The 22,916-nt window shown below is 38.3% G+C and overlaps 1 protein-coding gene across 1 annotated transcript in view; it reads left to right on the top strand.

The window, feature by feature from the left end:
• LOC123253111 (carbonic anhydrase 13-like) overlaps positions 1–13,851 on the top strand; it is a 45,423-nt gene extending 31,572 nt beyond the window's left edge. Inside the window, exon 7 of the mRNA XM_044682402.1 lies at positions 13,497–13,851. Within this exon, the coding sequence (XP_044538337.1) occupies positions 13,497–13,616 (120 nt within the window). The 3' untranslated portion in view covers positions 13,617–13,851. The remainder of the gene's footprint in view (positions 1–13,496) is intronic.
• Positions 13,852–22,916: the final 9,065 nt, after the last annotated feature.

Raw genomic sequence — 22,916 nt, 5'->3', positions numbered from 1 at the left:
CTTTCATCCCTAGAGGAAGCTTTCCTTATGTTCCTGTTTGTGTTCTCTCTATTTAAATTATCTTGAGTTTGCTCATTTGTAGTTAGAATGTATCCTCCTTTTCTTCCAGTAAAATAATTAAAACAAATATTTGTTTTATTTTATATTTTTTTTCCATGTGTTTACCCTATTGCCTATCAGGGTCAAGGACTTAGTCTTGGGCAGCACCTACAGTAAAGGGGCAGGAAGGGGGATGATGGGGACCAAGAAGGAGCAGCCAGAGAGGATGGAAACCAGGAGAACAGTTACACAAATCTGGGGAGGAGAGAATGTGCATGAAGAGTAGTGTTTTGTTTTTCATAAGTACTAGTAGGTGCTTAATTAATTTTGCTGAATTGAATTAAATAATAGGGACATCCTCCCAGCCCTGGACTGGAGCCACCTGGAAGGTAGCCTTGTGATGGATGTCTTACACAAAGGTGTTGTAAATATGTGCATAACAGTGATAAGAATAAAATCCAGCCTTTTTGGATGTGCTTCTTAGTAGCTACATGACCTTAGTCAATTCAATTAACCTGAAAGAGATCCTCAGTTTCTTTTGGAGAATGAAAAAAAAAAGTCCCTTTCAGCTCTTAAGTTCTGTGGTTTCTTGACTTTAGTTGACTTTCTCCAGGCTGTCCTTCAGCTTTGCCACCATCCGTAGGGCTAGGTCAGTGATGGGCAACTTTTTGAGCTTGGTGTGTCAAAATTTGCCAAAAACTGAGCATAACTCGGGTGGTGTGTTAGTTTGAGAAAAAACCATAATTTCATGATATTTATAGTTTAAGTAACAAAAATGTATAATTGTAATATATTGTATTTAATGAACCAAAATAGGTAAATTAATATAGGTAGAATTGTCATCTATAGTGCACAGAGTGTCTACACTACACTGTAGCAAATGTTTTTCATCCTTGGCATGTAGCGCCATACTTCTCTGTATGTGGCCGTGTGTCATCAAAAATGACTACACATGTCAGTGCTGACATGTGTGTGTCATAGGTTTGCCATCACCGGGCTAGGTAGATCTGGGTTGTGACTTCTCATTTACCATACTGTTATAGGAAAAGTTAAGGTGTGTATGTTGGCAGAGGGCAGAAGCATGGGCAGCAGAGTGCAGGATTCTGGAATCCTGTGGAGAGAGCTGGGCTGTCGGACAGAGACAGTTGGGCTTGAGCTGGGCTTTGCTCTGGGTTTGGGTCTGGAAAGAGACTAGCTACTTTCCCTTGGCTAGGAGATGTGGGTTCTAACCCTAACTCTGCCACTGTGTATAATTTTGTATGAATCACTTCCTTTCTCTGGGTCTTCTCTCCTCTGAGGGTCTACCCAGCTCAAAATTCTGTGACCCAACTGGAGTCTCTTCTGATTCCTTCAGTTGTGACAGCACCTTCCCTACTCAAAATTAATGTGTATTTAATTATAAAACATTTTGTATTTACTTACCTGATTGTCACTCCTCCATTCCTACTCCCACAATAAGAATGTAAGTTCTTTGAGGGTAGGGATTGTTTTTGTTTTTGTATTTCTAGCGCATAGTAGGATGCCTGGCACGTAGACAGTTATTCAAGTAGCAAGCAAACATTTATTATATGGTACTTAATATTTATTTAATATTATACTATTAATAAAAACAAACTATAACAAATATTTATTTAATAATTTGAGAATATGTACATTATGTATGTTATCATGTACTTATTACATATAAGCACTATGCTAAGAGTTGGAATTCAAAGATAAAAATAAAAAATCTCCAGCACTCATGAAGCTTGCAATAGCAAGAATTTGTTGAATCAGATTCTAGATATTAGGATGAAAGTTTCAGCTTAGGTTATAGAGATGTAGAATCTGCATTCAAATCGTAGCCCTGCTGCTAAAGACCTGTGTAACTTTGGGCAAGTCAATCAGTATCTAGACTATTTTTCTTATCTGTCAAATGGCCATTGTAATGCTTGATAGAATAATTATTATATAGAATAGTATCTTGCTTATAGAGTCATTGTAAAGAAAGCATTCTGGAAATCTTACAGGGGTTCCTAGGTGGGAGCTCTTCTTATCCTGTAATTAAATTTGAATATCCTTGGGCATTGAGGAAAATGCTAGAGAGTAGTCGTTTCCTGTTTTTCTTGTTTTGGTACAAGACTACAAGCAGAGCACTAAAATCATTAGAGTTTCTTTAGTGAAGGGATATATTTTCCTTTCTGCCCTCAGTCTGTAGACAGGAGCACAGAGCTTCCCATTCAGAAAGGTTCTTTCTAGTGAGAACAGGGAAGCCTGCTCAGGTACAGAGAGCCCTTCTGAGACTCTGACATTGTTCTGAGTTGGTTTAACCTTTGGGAAATGTTTTGGCATAATGGAACAAGAACCAGACTAGAACTCAGGAGACCCAGTTCCAGGCCTACCTAACTTATTTATGGCCTATATTCCATTTTGACAAATGATTTCCCCTCTTTGGCTCCATTTTCTTTACCTATAAAGAAGAAAACAAACCCTTAAGTACTTACTAAGTGCCAGGCACTGTGCTAAATGCTATGTATAAATATTATCATATTTGATCCTCACACAACCTCTGGGAGGTAGGTGCTTGTTTATCCTCTTTTTTATGATTGGGAAAACTGAGGTAAATAGCAGTGAAAAACCTATTCCAGGGTATCCCAGCTAGTAAATATCTAAAGCTGGATTTAAATTCGTGTTTTCCTGCCTCGAGGCCCAACCCTCCATCCTCTTTACCACCTACCTGTCTCTAAAAATTTGTAAAATGAAGTGTTGAATTAGAAGACTTCTCCAGCCCCACTTAGTTTTATGCCCCATGATGGAATGAGATAATGCTTCTTGTATCTCCTATCTTGCAAGGTTATTCTGGGAGAAATGCTTTGCAAACCTTCCAGCATTATATGAATGAATCCCCCTTAATCTTAGTGCCTTCTCTCTGATGTTATTTCCAATTCAGATTGACTACATCTTGTTTGCACATTGTTGCTTGGGTATTGTCTTTCCTGTTACACTATGAACTCCTTAAAAGCAAAGACTATCTTTTGGCTGTTTTGTTTTTCCAGCACTTAGCAAGCACAGGCCTAGGCACATAGGAGGCATTTAATAAATGATAGTTGAGTAGTAATGATGATAAAGTTAGGCTATCGGAGAGGACCTTCTGGCATTAGCCTACTTATCTTTCCTAATGAAGAGTAAGTAATGGTAGAAGTTGGCATCCCTGGAAATTCTGCCTGGCATCCTCACATCATCTGGACTTGCCTCTTTATAAAGTCTGACCACCTCAAGGAAAAGACATTAGGGGACATTTTTCTCATGGACTGCAAATATGGACCATTTTTCCATTGGGTGTTCCTCAGAACTGTTATCTATGTCCTTGGGATGTGAGGCAGTGTAGTACAATGGAAAGCACCCTTAACTTTGGAATAAGAAGACCTGGGTTCATAGCTCATCTCTGACACATTGCTGGTGTGACCTTGGAAAAGTACCTTAACCTCCTTTAACTTCAGTTTCCTCATCTGCAAAATGGGGGACTGGCTTAGATGGCCTCAAAGGCTCCTTCCACTATAATTCTATGATCCTATGATCCTGGTTGAGGCAAGAGACTTCGGAATGTTTGTTTAACCTTTCAGTAGAAATCTGAGGAACCAGTGCTTGACTGAGATGGCAACTACCCATTGAATGTTTTCCAGCTATATCACGTTGACTGCAACATTACAAAAATTCCCTTTAGCTGATTCAGTGTACTTTTAAAGAGAAATTCCATTTTCTCCTGTCTTGTGTGTCCTATTTATTAATTTTCACCAGAATAGACTAATTAATAAGACAGAGGGACCTGATTCTAACATTCTTCAGAAGTGGCATAATTCTTTAAAGCTGCTTGGAAAATGTCCAGCCAGTCATTTAGAAGAGAATATGTCACAGGATTACAGATGTAGAGCTGAGAGCCTCTTGGAGGTCATCCAGACCAACTGCCTCATTTTTTCAGAGGATGAAACCAAAGCCCAGAGATATTCAATGACTTGCCCAAGGTCACGCAGGTAATAAGTGATAAAGTGACAAAATTACCACTTTCGTCTTTTTTACATATAAACAACTTCTATGAATAACACCATGGTAGATTTTTAAACAATTCTAGCTCTTCAATTGTAGAATTATGAGGTAGTCTTAGTTTGCACAAAACTTATCTTTGAGAGGCAGTTGATTAATGGATAGGACACAGAATCCACAGAATGGCTGTTCTTCATCATGAGTGACCCAAAGAATAAATGCCGGGTAGAATGCTATTGTCATTAATTCTTTTGCTTTGAAATACTTTACTATGAATATTTAAAAGACATTAAAATTAGCTAGCTTTTTTCTAGAAATTTCCATTCTTTACTGCTTCACTGAGACTGAGATTCTTTTTCCCCCCTTTTTTAATTAGAATATTTTCCCATGGTTCCATGATTCATGATTCATGTGTCATTTCATGATTTCATGATACATGTGCCATTGTTCAAAACCTATTTCCATGTTATTCATATTTACAGTAGAGTGATCTTTTAACATCAAAACCCCAATCATACCTATATTGAACTACGTGATCAATCTTATGTTTTTCTTCTGCATTTCTGTTTCCATAGTTCTTTCTCTGGATGTGGATAGCAGTCTTTCTCATAAGTTCCTCTGGATTGTCCTGGGTCATTCATTGCCTTGCTGTTGAGACAGATTCTTTTTAAGGGTGGTGTCTTAAATCCACTACAATATAGAGTTTAGAGCTCTACTAAGAAATGGGTGTTCAGCTTTTTCTTTTTTTTTTCAAAAATTTATTGATATTGTTTTTCCTATCTCTTTCACTTCTAAATATATCCCCTTGCTTCATTGTACCACACAAGTCACCTCTTATAACAAAGGAATAAAAAGAAAGAGGGACAAAAAACAATTCAGCCAAATTAAACCACTATATCAACTGAGTCTTGATGATACATATAATGTTCCCCACCTCTTCTAAGAAAGGAGGCAGATAAGTTACTTTCATTTTTAAAAATGCAAAACATGATTGAATAGATTTTGGCAGTGTTGAGAATATTTTTATGTACTTGTTTAATTCTTTTTATGAGAGAGAGCTAATAACTGAGGCAAAATATTTTTTTCCATATGTACTATTTCCTTCTGATGTACACAAAGCTACATACCTTTATTCATAAATGAGGATATGTGGTACATAGTGTCAGCAGGATAAAGTTGGTAACATTTTCATTAATGTTATAGAAATGGCATATTTTGAATCTATGCTTTAAAACACCTTAAACTCACCATCATGCCTTAAAGAAAAAAAAATAAACAAGTAAGAGAGCTTTTTAAATTTCAAATTTGTTTTAATAGTCCTGTTAAAAAGTTTGTATTTTTCCTTCTCAACCTCCATAGGCTATTCCTTGAAAACTGAGAGTTTTTGTTATTGAATTCCTTTTTCATTCCACCATGTAATGTTATGAGTAGGGAAAATCTATCTCTTTTTATTCAGGAAGTTAGTGTCAAACATTTCCCCCCTGAGCTTTACCACTTTTCTACCTTGCCAACTGAAGCTGTGACCTGAGCTACAGGTCAAGTTTTTCATCTCCCTTCTCCTGACTCCAACCCATTTTTCTTCCCTGGATTGAAACACTTAAGTGCTAAAGTCTTGATCTAATTAACATTCCAGTGAGAAGATTTACTATTTTCTAACACTTTAGAGAACATATTTTTCATTCTCCTCGTTAATGCAACTCAATTGCCAAGGATTGAAGTTGTGAATTTTGATCACCTAGGTTGTCTGAATTGGTTTTCTCTATGAAATTCACTGGATCAATTGCTCAGCTTTCTTCTACTTTGTTATATTTTTATTCTGTTTTTCTATCAGTGATATCAAAGCTATGTGCTCTCACATAGATCTGAATAACGATATATAGTTTTTGCAACTGAACTTTTCTTCTATGTGACAAAGCATGGATTAAAGGGGAAAAAATCATCCACAGTAAAATTTCATTCAAAGAATATAAAATTCAACAAAAATATACCTTGTGAATCAAATATGTACATATTAGGACAGTCATGAATGCCCCCCAAATAATCATTTGGAAGGATGCTGAAAAGCCAGCTTTTCTTTTAATTAATTTCCTGAGAAGTATTTACAAAGGATTAGGGAACACTCTAGTAACTACATGGGTGTTACTGTTTAAGGAATTTAGAACTTAAAGAGTTTTGAGCCAAGAAGAAAATTTGGTTAGATTTTCTTTTTAGTCACATTGGTTGTTCTTAAATCATTAGGAATTCTCTTTCTTGACTTTTATCTGTGAAGACTTGGTTTAATCAGAACTAATTATTATACTTTTGTAAACATCAGTATCCAGCTCTTCCTTCTACTGTCTATATGTCAGGAAAATGTAAGTTCCTTGAGAGCAGGAATGATTTACTTTCTGTCTTTGCATTTCTAGTATCTAGCATAGTGCTATGCATGTAATAGATGCTTTGTCAAGGTTAGCTGAATATGTCACAGTGTATCACACAGAAGTATATACCAGATTATTTATTGTGGGTCTTATAGACTTCGAGAAAATATTGCCCATTTATTTGAAATGGTTTCCTTTCCCTAGTCCATTTTGGCTGCCACTACATAATTTTTACTTTGGTCCCTATTTGATAAATTACCCTGCTGATATCTAGACTAGATTTCAGTGATAAGGTGACTAGCAAAATCAGTGAGTTGAGGTACTTAATCTTGATAACTTAAGAATTACTCCCAAATCAAGAATCTTTTTCTCTGCTACATGCTACATTTTTCTCAATTTTATAATTGTGCCACACAGTGTTGGTATGAACAATAGGGTTGGATATATATATACACATGTATATGTACATATATATACACACATGTATATGTACATATATATGTATGTATGTGTTCTCTCTCTCTCTCTCTCTCTCTCTCTCTCTCTCTCTCTCTCTCTCTTACAACTCTTACCTTCCAACTTAGAATCAATACTATGTATTGGTTCCAAGTCAGAAGAGAGGTAAGGGTTTTAAATGACTTGCTCAGGGTCACACAGGTATGAAGTATCTAAGGCCAGATTTGAACCTACGACTTCTCATCTCTAGGCTTGTTCTCATTCCACTGAGCCACCCAGCTGCCCTCTGGAAATATATTTTTGAGGGAACATTTTTGAGTAACTTGGTGAAAAAGCAAGAATTTATCAAATACCCTATGTGTTATGTTCAATGCTTGGCAATAAGGATACAATGTGGTGAATGAAAATCTTTATTCACAAGGAATTTACATTCTTAGTTATTCAGATAATTTGCAAAACTTTTTGCTTTATTAACCAAACTTGGTCTGTCTTAAAATGCTGGACATACTATTAAACATATAAAAGAGTAAAATTTTAAAAATTACTCCCCCCCACCAAATATTTTATTATTTGAATAGTAAAATGTCACCAAAAGTTGAATGGCATTAAGCTTTTTTCCATCCTCATGTTTTACTTATTTTTTTAAAAAATCAAACACAAGGATGGAAACGGCAAAATTTTTCATAGTTCGGAATACATTCCAGATAGGGGGAAAATCATATATTAATATTTGAAACAATTTAAAAAACAAGGTCAAATGTGGCAAGGAAAAAACCAATCTGTACTCTATTTTAGCCAAGGCTTGCCAAAGACTTGAATTTCTGGTTGGAGAGAGGTCCAGAGTTCTCTCCACTAATCAGAATATACTCTTTCTTCCAGGCAACTTCCCAAGTTATATTTTATAATGGTCATATACAAAGGACAAAGTTCTATAGCAAAGTAAAATAGAGATACATAGTCTAAATGAAAGGTTTTTTGATTTACTAAGCAGAACAATAGGAATGTTAATATCAGCTGTTGGTATCTTTGGAGAGAATGCCTTTCAGAAACCAATCATTCCCTCTTTAACTCTCCTGCTTTCAACCTGGCCAAAAGTGAACAGGAAAATACATCTCTGATTTGAATTAAACGAAGTTTGGTCACCATAAATGAGTGTCTCCTAATTTCATGGAATTGTGTTCCCTCCCTGAAACTGATAAAGTAATCATAATAGCTAATGTTTAGAAAGTACTTCAAGGTTTGCCAAATCCTTAACCTATATTATCCATCTGATCCTCATGACAATCCTGTGAGATGATTACTGCTTTGATGATCCCTATTTTACAAGTGACAGATCTGTGGAGGAGAAATGTTAGGCACCTTTGATAGGGACCTGCCAGGGTCACATAGGTGGCTTCTGATGCAAGATTAGGATAGTCAGGTATTCAAGAAAGACTGATTAAAACTTTGTTTCAAATGGGACCAAGGGCAATGTATATATGATTTCTTATTATATGCAATTTGATGGAGTCACAGTTGAGAGACATCTTAGAGATGAACTGACACAAAGCCCTAATTTTATAGATGAGAAAATTGACCAAGAGAAACTAACATTGATCAGGATATAGTTTGGCCCACATACTGATTTGTGACCCTGAGCATTTAACTTTTCAGTACTCTAGCTGACATCCACTTTTGAAATCTGTTTCCTAAGATGTCAGGAAATTGGTATCTAGAAAGATGGAGGAATGAATGAAATGCATTTCAAGTGGAAGAATGAATCCTTTACATGAATAAATGAAAAACACTTTCTTTGTACAATAGGCCCCTTGTATCCATGGGGGATACATTCCAAAACTTGCAGTGGATGACTGAAACCACAGATAAAAGTGAACACCTGCTAACCCCTAGATAACATGATTTTCTTGTACATACATATATAATAAAGTTTAATTGACATGTTAAACTCAAATTTAAGACATTATCAATGTTAAATATAGTTATTAGTAATACATTGTACATTATTATGTAGTACAGTACAGTAATTCCTCTTTATCTTTGGGGGATATGTTCCAAGATCCTCCCCTAGTAGATGCCTGAAACTGAGGACAGTTCTTGCTTTATCTTTTAACTTTTAACACCTATGTTAACTTTATTATATAGTACTTTGCTCTTTTTTCCAGCTTCTGTCCCTCCCGTTAGCACTCTGTGGCTTCCCAGTTTCCTTCCCCCAAAAAACCACCCTTAAAAAACCTCTCCAAGTGATGTGGCGAAATTGGGACATTAATGCATTGCTGGTGGAATTGTGAATTGATCCAACCATTCTGGATGGCAATTTGGAACTATGCCCAAAAGGCTTTAAAAGACTATCTGCGGGGGCAGCTGGGTAGCTCAGTGGATTGAGAGCCAGGCCTAGAGACGGGAGGTCCTAGGTTCAAATCCGGCCTCAGACACTTCCCAGCTGTGTGATCCTGGGCAAGTCACTTGACCCCCATTGCCTACCCTTACCACTCTTCCACCTATAAGTCAATACACAGAAGTTAAGGGTTTAAAATAAAAAAAAAAAAATTAAAAAAAAAAAAAAAAAAAAAAAAAGACTATCTGCGCTTGGATCCGGCCATACCACTGCTGATTTTATACCCCAAAGAGATCTTAAGGAAAAAGGCTGTGTTATTTAAAATTACTGGGGTTCCATTAGAAGTATTAAGCCTCAAGATATGTAGTATTTGACAAACTTCCTGTGGACATGTGGGGGGATTTTGAAACTACATTTCCTGTGGTCCAATGGGTTTCCTGTTTTGGATGACATCTTCAAGGTAAAGCACGTCTTTAAATATTGGGAAGTCGCTTTGAACTTCCTCTTTTGCTACCTGAGTGGGCTCCTGGGGGATGGAGAGGATTAAGGAAGGTATGAAATATAAAATGGCTGAGGCAGCAATTTGAATTTTTTTACAGGCGTGTGGGTGATTCTATCAACATGGGCCTAAATAAAATATTAGTTTTCCTCATAATATCAGCCTTTATCATTTTTAAAAATAACAAGGCTCGTACAAAAATATTTATAGCCACGCTCTTTGTGGTTGCAAAAAATTGGAAAATGAGAGAATGCCCTTCAATTGGGGAATGGCTGAACAAATTGTGGTATATGCTGGTGATGGAATACTACTGTGCTCAAAGGAATAATGAACTAGAGAAATTCCATGTGAACTGGAATGACCTCCAGGAATTGATGCAGAGCAAAAGGAGCAGAACCAGGAGAACATTGTACACAGAGGCTGATACACTGTGGTACAATCGAACATAACGGACTTCTCTACTAGCAGCAATGCAAGGATCCAGAGCAAGACCGAGGGACTTATGAGAAAGAAAATAACCACATTCAGAGGAAGAACTGTGGGAGTAGAAACACAGAGGAAAAACAACTCCTGGATCACATGGACTGATGGGAATATTATTGGGGATGAAGATACTAAACAATAACTCTAGCCCAACTATCAATAATATGAAATTAGGGCTTAATCAATGATACATCTAAAATCCAGTGGAATTGTGCTTCGGCTAAGGGGGGTTTGGAGGGTTTGGGGAGAGGGAAAGAACATGAAACATGTAAATATGGGAAAATATTCAAAATAAAAATAAAAATGAAAAAAAAAACCCTCTCCAAGTGAAAGCATTAGAACTGAAGTGGGGAGAGACCGAAGCTGAGGGCAGACCAATGCTGGCCAACCTCCCTCATTGGATGGCAGCTCCCTTCTTGCCTCTCTTCTTACCCTGGAATGACCACAAGTAACTGAAACTCTGGAAAGCAAAGCCCCAGAGAAGGGGGGACTGCTGTACAATGTCATAGATACCTGAGAGAAGTATAGAACCAATAACTAATTTGATTAATGATTTCATTTTTAGATTCCATGACATGAAGCTATCTGGGTAGCTATCAAATGTACTAAGAAACAATTTGTTTCCTAATGAAATGCTTCTTTATTAAACTGATTCTTCATATCTTTCTGGTTTTAAGAAATTGGTGTATTTACATCATAATTATTTTGCATACTCAATTCCCACTGAATCCTTCCTTGAAACAATGAAAAATAATTAAGCAAAAACAACAAAAGACCAGATCTGAAGGAAATACAACATTCTATACCTTGAGTCCTTTACCTCTCCAATGAGAGAAATGAAGTATGTTTTCCTATGCTTTATGACTAAGGCAGTCATTGCAAATCCTATCTTCATGTCTTTTTAAAAATATAACTGTAATCTTTTGTGTAGATCAAATAAAAGCCCAAGTGGACTTTGTCTCTCAAGTAAATACATGACAATTTATATCATATCATGTCACATCATGTCATGTTATGCTATTATGTTATGTTGTGTTATATTACATTACATTATATTAATGTTGTGTTGTTGTATTATGTTATGTTATATTTAATATTATATTTATTATCATATCATATCATGTTATATCATGCCACATCATATTACTTTCCACTGAAGCAGTTGGCTAGATTTTGCCTGTGGTATCCCTATGCCCAATGTATCCCTTCCCAAGGCATCTTTCACCTCGAAGTAATTTGCTTTTCCTCAGGACAGTAGCCAACTCTTAAATAGAATCATAATTCTAGAGCTAGAAGGCACTTTAATGGTCACTAAGTCTGACTTCTTCATTTTCTTGATGAAGCATCCAGGTCCTGATACAAACCAAAACGTTCCTAAGATCAACAGCTAAGATCAGTTAATATGTTACAATGATGGTAGCAGCAGCAGTTCACCTCTCTGTTATTGGCTTTAAACTTTAATTCAGTTCAGTAAACATTATCAAGTACATAATATAAACCAGTCACTGCACTAAGCCCTGGGGATATAAAGAGCCAAAGATAGTCCCTGTCCTCAAGGAACTTACAGTCTACAATTTATTTTCACCAAAGCAACTCAACACAGACCTTAAAGTTTTCAAAATGCATTACTGCATTATTTCATTTGCTCTTCACACCAACTCTACAAGTATCTCTTATTATTTTTATCATTTTAGAGGTGATGAAATGAAAGCTTTCAGTGTTTTAAAGAACCATTTATTTATTTATTTGTTGGTTGTTATTTTCTTAGAGAGCTTTTACGGAGGCCCTCAGCAATGACAGAGGTGCGTGCTCCTGCCTTAATTCCACATCTCATTGAGCTATGTCTCTCAAGGAAGTACAGCTGTGACTATTCCCATTTAAAAGATGAAGAAATTAGAGCTGTGAGAGATTAAGTGATTTATCTTAAGTCTACAGCTAGTAAATAGCAAAATCAGCATTTGAACATAACTCTACATCCTAGATTTGGTATCTGAGGACCTGGGTCTAATCTTGGCTCTGAGACTTGTTTCCTGTGCAATTTGAGGAGCACAGAAATTAATTTCTTTGGCCCTCAGTTTCCTTATCTATAAAATAAAGGGGTTAGACTAACCGACCCCCAAGATTATAGTTCTATGATTCCCCAGGCTTCCATTTTTTAAAACATTTATTAATATTCATTTTTAACATAGTTACATGCTTCATGCTCCTACTTTCCCCTTCACCGCCCCGCACTCCCCCCACCCATGGCCGATGCACATTTCCAGTGGTTTTAAAATGTGTCATTGATCAAGACCTATTTCCAAATTGTTGTTAGTTGCATTGGTGTGGTAGTTTCGAGTCTACATCCCCAATCATGTCCACCCCGACCCATGCGTTCAAGCAATTGTTTTTCTTATGTTTCCTCTCCTGCAGTCCTTCCTCTGAATGTGGGTAGCGTTCCTTTCCATACATCCCTCAGAGCTGTCCTGGGTCATTGCATTGCTGCTGGTACAGAAGTCCATTACATTCGATTTTACCACAGTGTATTAGTCTCTGTATACAATGTTCTTCTGGCTCTGCTCCTTTCACTCTGCATCAGTTCCTGGAGGTCTTTCCAGTTCACATGGAACTCCTCCAGTTCTTTATTCCTTTTAGCACAATAGTATTCCATCACCAGCATATACCACAATTTGTTCAGCCATTCCCCAATTGAAGGACATACCCTCATTTTCCAGTTTTTTTCCACCATAAAAAGCGCACCTATAAATATTTTCGTACAAGTTTGTTTATCTATGATCTCTTTGGGGTACAAATCCAACAATGGTATGGCTGGATCAAAGGGCAGGCATTCTTTTATAGCCCTTTGAGCATAGTTCCAAATTGCCCAGGCTTCCATTTAATGCTCTTTCCACTGTCATGATATATAGAAAAAGACTTCAACACAAGAGTGAATATCCATGTAGTCAACGTGGATTAAACACCTGCTTTGTGCCAGACAGTATTCTAGGTGTTGGTAATTCCAAAGCCAAACTGAACCAGTGCCTGCCATCAAGGAGCTCACATTCTGTTGCTTTATATAGGGCAGGAGCTGTGCTGAGTGTAAAAATGCTGTGCAAACTGCAGGCATTTAAAACATATGAAGTAATACGAGTTCTGAAAAGAGAAAAAGGGAAGTAAGAAGTAAATTTACTAGACAGTTTTAGACCACGAAGCTCTAGTAGGTTTTGGCAAGGGTTAAGCTGGGCAAGCCAGCTTCTGTGTGGAGGCATTTACTCATTTGACATGACAATTGTGTGTTGAAATCTCTTTCTCTTTTCTTCAACAGCTAGCCAAATTCCGTAGTCTCCTGTACACTGGAGAGGGCGAGGCAGCTGCCTTCTTGTTGAGCAACTACCGTCCACCACAGCCTCTGAAGGGCCGGAAAGTGAGAGCCTCCTTCCGCTAAAAGCTTCACTCAGAACAGGCGGACAGATGGGATTACAGAAGGACTTTCCCTTTAGATTCACCTGGAGTTCTTCACTTGAACCATAGTTTATGGGCACAACTGTTTGGTAACTGGACCAAAGTCCTGAATTAATTCATGATGAAAGATCTTGATCTTTGAGGCAAAATGTAATCTGGCCACTCCAGTTTGGCACCTGTTACCATCCATACATTAAATGTTGTTTGTCTTGTTGACTGTGAAATACCCTTCTGTCCATTGGTGAGAAAGTATCCTAGACAATGCTCACAAAAAAATGGCTTTAGTCACCTTGCCAGGAAAACCCAATTGCTCACTTCTCTTAAAGAATTTCTAGTTAAAAACAGTGTCGATTTTAATGTTATGATTTTACTAGCCCTCACACCAAGAAGTCTGTTTAGCAAATATTTAACTGAGAGTATTTTCATTTGCAACCTGCGGGTGCTGTTTCCTTTTAAAATAACCCCTTTTTCTGGATTTTTGATGTAAATATTTTGATTCATTTTTTCTTTCAAGGGTAATATATGAGTTATTGAGGGATATGGATGAAACCATATTAAATGAATGCATCCTAGAGAGATAGATTGGATTAATGGATATAGCTTCCATCCAATCAGGAGACCCTGGGTTTAAGTCCTGCCTCTAACTGTGGGCAGGTCACTTAGGCAAGTCCCAATGCCCCAGACTATTCTCTATACATACTGTGAGTGGCAGAACAATTGCCAGTTGGTGGAGAATATTCTCTGCAGGGAAGAAATAAATAGACTAAATAAAATAAATTAAAAAGCCTAAAGGCCAAGGATGATTAATAAAATATGGGACAAAGTAGCATGCTAACTATATTATAAGAATAAATCAGAGGCCAGCTGTGTGACTCAGCAGATAGAGTGCTAGGCCTGGATACAGGAGGTGCTGGGTTCAAATTTGACCTCAGATACTTCCTAGCAGTGTGACCCTGGGAAAGTCACTTAACCCCTATTGCCTAGTCCTTACCGCTCTTCCACCTAAGAACCAATATACAGCATTGATTCTAAGATGGGAGGTAAGGGTTTAAAAAAAAAAAAAAAGAACAAATCAGTACTTGACACTGTTTGGCTCTTGCCATGAATCTTTATTTGCTCATTTGGATACAAACAGAAATTTAAACAGTGTGTGAAATTCCTTCTGTTCTTACAAAGTGACTTTCAAAGGTTTCTTAATATTTGACATCAGAACTGCCAGTAGGATATGACTATGGCATATAAAGGTAATGGCCCATTGGCTCTAGGCTTTCCCTTCTCCTTTGTTCCGGGTCCCCACCTCCCTAACCTAGACATATCCCCTTTGTTGACTACTGGGCAATGGCTCCAAGAACTAATCCTGTTGGGGAGAAAGGGTGTAGGGTAAGAACTGTGCTGATTTGCTAGCTCTTGCAAAAATTACCTGAAATTCATATGGATACTATCTACCCACAAATTTTGAAAGTTCAGCAATCTCACTCTTACTTCCACATTTGCTCTTTAGTGAGCAATTGTTATTGTTTCTTTCTGGCTTCTCCAGATGTTCACTTTATTTTACCTTGTTGTAACTTGTTTTAAAAAGGCTCCTCTAGAGTCATCACAATTCACTCTCCTTATTAAATAAGTTATGTGACACTAAATAGAGCATTTCACTGTCTCCAGATGGCTGGAATTCCTTTTCTTTGTTGTCTTTTGGAGAAAGTGTTGAGTCTGTAGGATTGTGGTTCTTAGAGTTCTTGGAAACTGGATTTTAATATATGAATTTGTTTTGCCATATTTTCTCAGATATAGTAAATTGGCATTAAAATATGTAACTATATAACATGTTTCATTTTTTGGTTCAATTTCATGTGAAGTTCCTTGATAATTTTATATTTCTTCTTGAGATTGATATTTTTAATGTTTTAAAAAAACTCAGGTCAAATGTCCTTATAGTTTTTAAAAAGGGAATTCTGATTAAATTCTGATTAATCAAACTTATGCATATGCTTTTGAGTTATAATTATTCTAAAAATACCTGCATTCAAGAAACAAACCAATTTTAAAGAGTTAATGGTGAGGTCTTATAGTTAGTGAAATAGCCTTGTTTTCTCAGAAAATCTAGGAATATACATCTGGAGGATGTTCAAGAATGTAACCCTAATTGTGGTGTCCATGAGTTGCTGTTTCAGCGTCATATATTTTTGACTGTAGGCTTGGCATCTGTACCATGTTGCAAATTGTATGTTAGGTGATCCTAAAAAAAATCTAACCAGAATTGATCTTTCTGAGACTCGGTTACTAATATCTTTATGTTCTAGAAACAAACAAACCAAAAAAAGGTAAGCCAGAATTAACCAAATATGTAGATGTGACTCATTGTTTTAGCCACATTTTTATTTTGTCATATCAATCCTTTACATTCCACTGAATTTATTAAATATGTATTTATTGGCCACTGCTAAGATTTTAGCACTTCAATTTCAATAGGAAATATAATATAAAAAAGTTGAAACTATTAGCCAAGTAGTTGTAAGCATTTTACACCTACAATCTCACTGCATCCTTCCAAGAGTTCTTTGAGGTAGATAGTAGTAGTATCCTCCTTTTACAGATAAGGAAACTGAGGCTAAGATATTAAGCAGCTTCCCCAGGGTCAACCTAATTAAGTGTCCATGGGAAGGTTTGAACTTAGATCTTGGGCGCCCAAACCCAACACGATATATCCAATGTGCCACAAAGCAGCCTGGGGTGTATATTCTAGATTTGCATTTTTAGTTGATGGTTTATGTCCTTTTATATGCTGCCTTTTAAAAATGTCTTTTCTCTTTCATAAGATGGTTTATGAAAGTGAGGCCTTAGAGACACTTCAAAATTTTTATTTTGGTTTTTCTTTTATTATTATGAAGTAGAATGTTTTCTACCTATCTGAGCTAGGTAGGAATGAACCTACCTGGGGAGAGCTACAGAGGACTACCGTGGTGTAATTTTAGGGGCAAGAAAGCCCCTGTTAACCAGTAAACTTCTCCCTGCTTGTGGATGCCAAAAAATTCAATTTAGGAATTCGGAAGTTTTTTTTTTTTTTTAAATGAAAATCCACCTAAGAAAGAAAGTCTTTATACCCATTAAGTATATTTACATACTTATTAAAAACCCCTAGTGTCATTTAAAGAGGGCTTAGTCTTGGAAAAGGGAAAGACCTATCTCCAAATCTTGTCTCTGTTATTTGCTAGTTCTGTGACCATGGACAAGTCATTCATCTTGCTTAGCCTCTGTTTTTTCATCTGAAAAACTGGAATTATATTTTCTGTAGTATATCCCCGACAACTATTATAAAGATCAAATGAGATAGTGCACATAAGAGCTTTGTGAAGATGAGGTTTATTATTATTTTTTCATGGAAATGGAGTTTACACTACCAAGTACTGGTTTTGATACTGTAGCACATGCTCTGGACTTGTTCTGCCAATGCCCACTTGCATGGCACATTGTGCCAATGACTACAGTACAGGCACCTGCCTCTGTTTGCTTTTACTCACATCCCTTCGAACCTTTAAGGATCCCCTTTGAGGAGGGGCTAGGAGTGGGTTTTCTAGTGCTAGAGGCTCAAGTCCCTTCCTAGTGAAGTTGTTGTTAACCATCATTAACTTTCACAAAGGGATATTTCCTGAGAAAATGGAGCAAGAACTCGCAGACCAGGCACACTTTCCCTCTCTAAAATCCTGGTCTCCCCGGGGGAGCACAGCAGCCCCCGTTATGGTATGGGCTTGCTTCTAGACATTGGTTTTACTGAGTTCCCTCCCCAGGGTGGCAAAGCCTCTGGACAGGCTATTTCTTTCCCTGTAGAATGTGGTGTCTTGGCTTCTGGATGAATTCACGGATGGCCTGTATCATACAGATGATTATTATAAAACCAATGACCTACCTCACCATTCAGCTGGGCCTGATGCTAGTTGCTGGGGACACAGAGGCAAAAATAGGGAAGAGATTCCTTCCTTGGAGGGGTATTTTCATCTCACTGAACTTAAAAAATGAGCTGCTGTTTCATGGTACACCTATAGAGATGCCCTGTGAGAAGAGGACTGGGTCTTTCAGTGTACTTGATAAGTAATACTGTTGGTCCAATTCTTTGGTTAACAAATTGACTCAGGAGCTGGATTAACAGGAGTTATCTTGGACAATTTTTTTTTAAACCCTTACCTTCCATCTTGGCATCGATACTGTGCATTGGGTCCAAGGCAGAAGAGTGGGAAGGGCTAGGTGATGGGGGTTAAGTGACTTGCTCAGGGTCTTATAGCAGGGAAGTGTCTGAGACCAGGTTTGAAGTGTAATAATTAAAATTATGAGGCTGAGAGTAGCTTAATAACTTTATTAAATCAAAGTAGTAGTAGTAGTAGTAGTAGTAGTAGTAGTAGTAGTAGTAGTAGTAGTAGTAGTAGTAGTAGTAGTAGTAGTAGTAGTAGTAGTAGAGAGGGAAAGATAGGAGAGAAGTAGTGAGATACTTAGCTTTCTAATCCATTGGCCGCCATGATGGGCCTGTGGCTAACTCTGACAAGGGTTCCTTCAGCTCTCCACCATCCAGCCAGAAGGCTCCAAAGACCTCCTGGTCACCACTTATATAAGCTCTTTTCTCTACCCACAAGCTCTCACACATCACATCTCAGGAACTCACCATAGTTTCTTAATTTGCCTGGGCCACCCAGGAGGCAGTGCCTGTGGAATCACTTTCCAGTCTCGTTGGCTCCTTGGTTCTTATCTATACCTGAATTTACTCAGTGGTATTTGACCTCCAGGTCACTGAGAGATGATGTTAAAAAAAAAGGTGACATAATGGAGAGAGAAATCTGCTTCCAACAGAACCCCAGACCTCCTGTCTCTAGGCCTGGCTCTCAATCCACTGAGCCACCCAGTGGGCCTCCCTAGACAAAATTTTAAAGAAAGTAGTTTGTCTGGGTTGGGAGGTAGCATCTCTTTCAAAGCTTACTTTGGCCTGTAGACTACTTTCTGGTTTTCCCCCCAGTTTTTGTCTCATATTGGGTCCTTGCCCCAGTAACTAGGATCTTTGGTTTTATCGAATACTGGTTAGTGGGCTTGTTTGCATTTGTTTATAATGTACCTGATCTCTTCTACTAATTAACCTATTTCATACCCAGGGCCAAAATCATTTTGACAATTTTAGCTTTGCTGTACAGTTTGAGATATTATAGTACTAGGCCTCCTTCCTTCCCATTTGTTTTCATTAATTCCTTTTTAACACTTTATTCCTCTGGATGAGTTTGTGATGAATTTTTCTAGCTCAGTAAGATAATCCTTTGGTAGTTTGGTTGGTATAATGCTGAATAAATTATTTGGTATTTTCAAATTAATATTTATCCAATTATTTTTATCTACTTTTGTGTAAAGAGAGTTTTGTAATTTTGTTTATATAGTTCCTGTGTGTATTTTAGCAGGAAAACTCTCAAATATTTTATATTTTTTGTAATTTTTTTTTTAGAATCCTTACCTTTTGTCTTAGAATCAATACTAAGTATGGGTTCCAAGGCACAAGAGTGATAAAAGCTAGGCAATTAGTGTTAAGTGACTTGTCCAGGGTCACGCAGTTGAGAAGTGTCTGAGGCTAGATTTGAATCCAGGACCTCCAATTTCTAGGCCTTGTTCTCTAACCACTGAGCAACCTAGCTGCCCCCTATAGCTATTCCATTTCAATGGAATTTTTCTTAATATATCTTTATATATCTTCCAAAAAGTATTACTTGAAGCTCATTATTTTTCAGGCACTATTCAGCATCACTGGAGGAGATGAAAAAGATAGGAGACATCATTCTCTTACTCAAGGACCATATAACATTTTCTTGGGAAAACAAGACTATCCAAATTAAACAATTAGAGAATAATTGCAAAGTATATACTCAAACACTGTAGTATCTCAGGAAAGAAGAGATATGAAGATAGGCTGGACTATTTAGGGAATGCTTTTTTTTAAACCCTTACCTTCCATCTTAGAATCAATACTATGTATTGGTTCTAAGGCAAAAGAGCAGTAAGGGCTAGGCAATGGGGGTCAAGTGACTTGCCCAGGGTCACACAGCTGGGAAGTGGCTGAGGCTGGGTTTGAACCTAGGACCTCCTGCCTCTAGGCCTGACTCTCAATCCACTGAGCCACCCAGCTGCCCCCATTAGGGAATGCTTATTGACAGTCTAGGGAAGAGGAGAAGAGATAGAGCAAAGGTAGATAATTGGAGGAGAACAGAAAGCAAAAAGGGACAAGGAAGGCATTAATTATGCCACGCTCAATGAAGAGCAAGGCTTAGTAGTTGGGTTGGGTGAGACCAGACTGGACTTCCTGGAAAAGTGAGAAATTTGGATCTAATTTGGCAGACAATAAAGAAGAGTGCTAAGTCTCCGAGTGGCAGAATAAGTGACAAGATGAACATAGTGCTTAAGATTAGTCTGGGAGCTGCAGAGGTGGAGAAAGCAGAGCTGGAGAGTGGATTCTCTGCCAATGGAAAAACACATTTTTCCTAAAGTGTTAATGCTTGTTAATGGCTTAATATATTTATTACCTCTCGCAAGGACACTCAAGGCTGTTATTAGAGCTTAGCTTGCCTATTTACCCTGAATACTATGAGATACTCAGGGCTGGATTAGTGGCAGCTACAACTTCCCTTACCTCTTGGCTGCTGCCGGGCTTTGGATTTCCTAAATCCAAGTCCTGTCCCTCTCTCACTCTTGGCTTCTTGCTGCCTCACCAGGCCCATTCCCAGCTCCATTTCTCACCTGGCCCCAGGGATAGTCCGGTAGATGTGCTGAGTAAGTAGGACTAATATTATCAAGGGACTAGAGAAGGCCGACCCCCTGTTGCTTGTTCCCCTCATTGCCCTTGCTACAGCCCAAGTCTCCTGGCCTGTTTTTGGCAGCATCCCCAGTCTGTGACCCATATTCTTACCCTTCTCTTCACTCTCTAGACTGGATGTTAGAGCAAGGAAGACCTTCTTTTCTGGATGTCTCAATCCTACGTCCCTACTCCTTTAAAGTGAGTCATTCCAAGGAGGAAAGAAGGGTATCAATCAGCCTTATTTATAATTTGTGTTCTATAGAAGTGCTATTCATTGGAAGGAATAATATCTACCTACTAAAGGCTCTATTAGCCCTAGAGCCCAGGAAGCTCTGGAATGTGGCTTTAGCCAGCAATAGAAATTTTAATTTACGACTAGGCCTTTGGATTCCTGTTGGAAGGTCTGATCCAGGAAAGCAAATTATATAACAGTAACATTTTTTTTAAAAAAAATGGTTGTTGATCCCAAGGGCTGACTCTGTGCCTAATCTCTTTCTCTAAGAGTCCCATCTACTTCAGATCTAAGCACCTTGTCCCGATGACAACTGCCCTCTAATGAGAGGAGGCCGAAGCTTATTTTCTGAGGTTCTTTCCCTCTTTAGACTCCAGTCCCAGGAAAGTGGGGAAAAATTATTTTGAGTTTAGGTTTTAGTTCCTGTCTACACCTCCCCCCAAAAGGAGTATAGAAAGGTGCTCAATATACAATTCATCTATTTATTTATTTATTCACTCATTTATTTATTTATTTATTTGCTTATTTATTTATTCATTCATTCATTCATTTATTTATTTGTTTGTTTTTTAAACCCTTACCTTCTGTCTTGGAATCAATACTGTGTATTGGCTCCAAGGCAGAAGAGTGGTAAGGGCTAGGCAATGGGGGTTAAGTGACTTGCCCAGGGTCACACAGCTGGGAAGTGTCTGAGGCCAGATTTGAACCTAGGACCTCCCATCTCTAGGCCTGGCTCTCAATCCACTGAGCTACCCAGCTGCCCCCTCAATATACAATTTAAATCAAGTATGGGATAGGCTTTCTTTTCTTTTCCTTTTTTTCAATTTTCTGTAGAAACAATTTTTGGCCATTGTTTTCTGACACTTTATGATTAAGATTCTCTCCCTCCCTCCCCCTTGCCTTACAGCAGTAAAGTCTGGTTTAGGTTATACCAGTGCCATCATATAATATATATTTCCATATTGCTCATGCTGTGACAGAAGACACATATCACACGTACAATAAAAAACTCATGAAGGAAATAAAGTTGAAGATGACATACATTGATTAGGTTTTCTGCAGATAAAAGAAATGCTAGAAAGCACAAAAGAATCCCATCATGCATTGACAAACAACTCGAAACAGACTTCAGTGACTTCACTTAAACTTATGGTTATACTCCCAGAAGGCTCATGCTTAAATCTCATTGGAGCATGAAGTGGTGTCAGGGACTGTTGATAAGACATTTTCTATTTCACCCCAGCTCTGCACCGTTCTCACCATTCCTGGTCCAGGGCTCCATCGCTCCCTCTTGGAAGAATCATCTTCCCCATTGATGAAATTCTCTTTGCTGCTGCTGCCTTTATTGCATGAACCAAGACCTGTGGATCTCTCAAACTTCACCTTCAAGCCTTGGAAGGTCCTCCTTGAGTTTGAGGCTTGGTCACTTATTGAGGAAAGGAAAGACAATGTAGGAGAAGCAGCTAGGGGCCCAGGCCCCTAATAACACTCTCTTGCTCCTGTTGCCACATGAGAGCCATTTCCATAATGAAGTTTGGCAGGGGCACCGGGAGGGAAGACGACCTCATCCCACCCACCACTGCCTCAGGAGTCTCGGTTATATGATGGCCATCCGGCTGGTGGAAAGAAAAGAGCCAGCAGGAAGCTCGCTGTCCTTTTACCATGCAACCTCTGCCCCTCTGTTGCTGGGGTGGGAGTACCCTGGAGTCTCTGGACATTTCCAAGGGACCTCTAGGCACGCATTTCCTGGGATGGGTTTCGTGGGCCAATTCGACCTCTCCTATATGATCATGATTTGGAAGCATGACAAGTCTTTTTCATGCTCTTCAGATTATGCTTCATGAGCATCGTTGTCTCTGCTCTGCCCACCTGTAAGCCTGGCCCTCAGGTGTCCACCAAGGGAGCGGCCACGGGCCAGAATAAGTGTGGCTTTGCCACCACCGGGTACTGATGGCCTTCCTGGAAGCTGCTGACCCTAAAGCAATAGAAAGGAAGACAAAGATGAGCACTCTGATATTATTGTTGTCATTCAGTCACAGCTGACTCTTTGTAACCCATTTTGGAATTTTCTTGGCAAAAATACTGGCATGGTTTGCCATTTCCTTCTCCAGCTCATTTTATAGATGAGGAAACAGAGGCCAATAGAGTTAAGTGTCTTGCCCAGGATACAGCTAGTAAGTATCTGAGGCAAGATTTGAACTCAGGCCTTCCTGACCCCAAACCTCAGTGCTTTTTGCATT

The sequence above is a fragment of the Gracilinanus agilis genome, chromosome 1 (assembly GCF_016433145.1).
Source record: "Gracilinanus agilis isolate LMUSP501 chromosome 1, AgileGrace, whole genome shotgun sequence".
Classification (NCBI taxonomy): domain Eukaryota; kingdom Metazoa; phylum Chordata; class Mammalia; order Didelphimorphia; family Didelphidae; genus Gracilinanus; species Gracilinanus agilis.
Note: the sequence above shows the minus strand (reverse complement) of the source record. Positions and strands in the feature narration are given on the sequence as shown.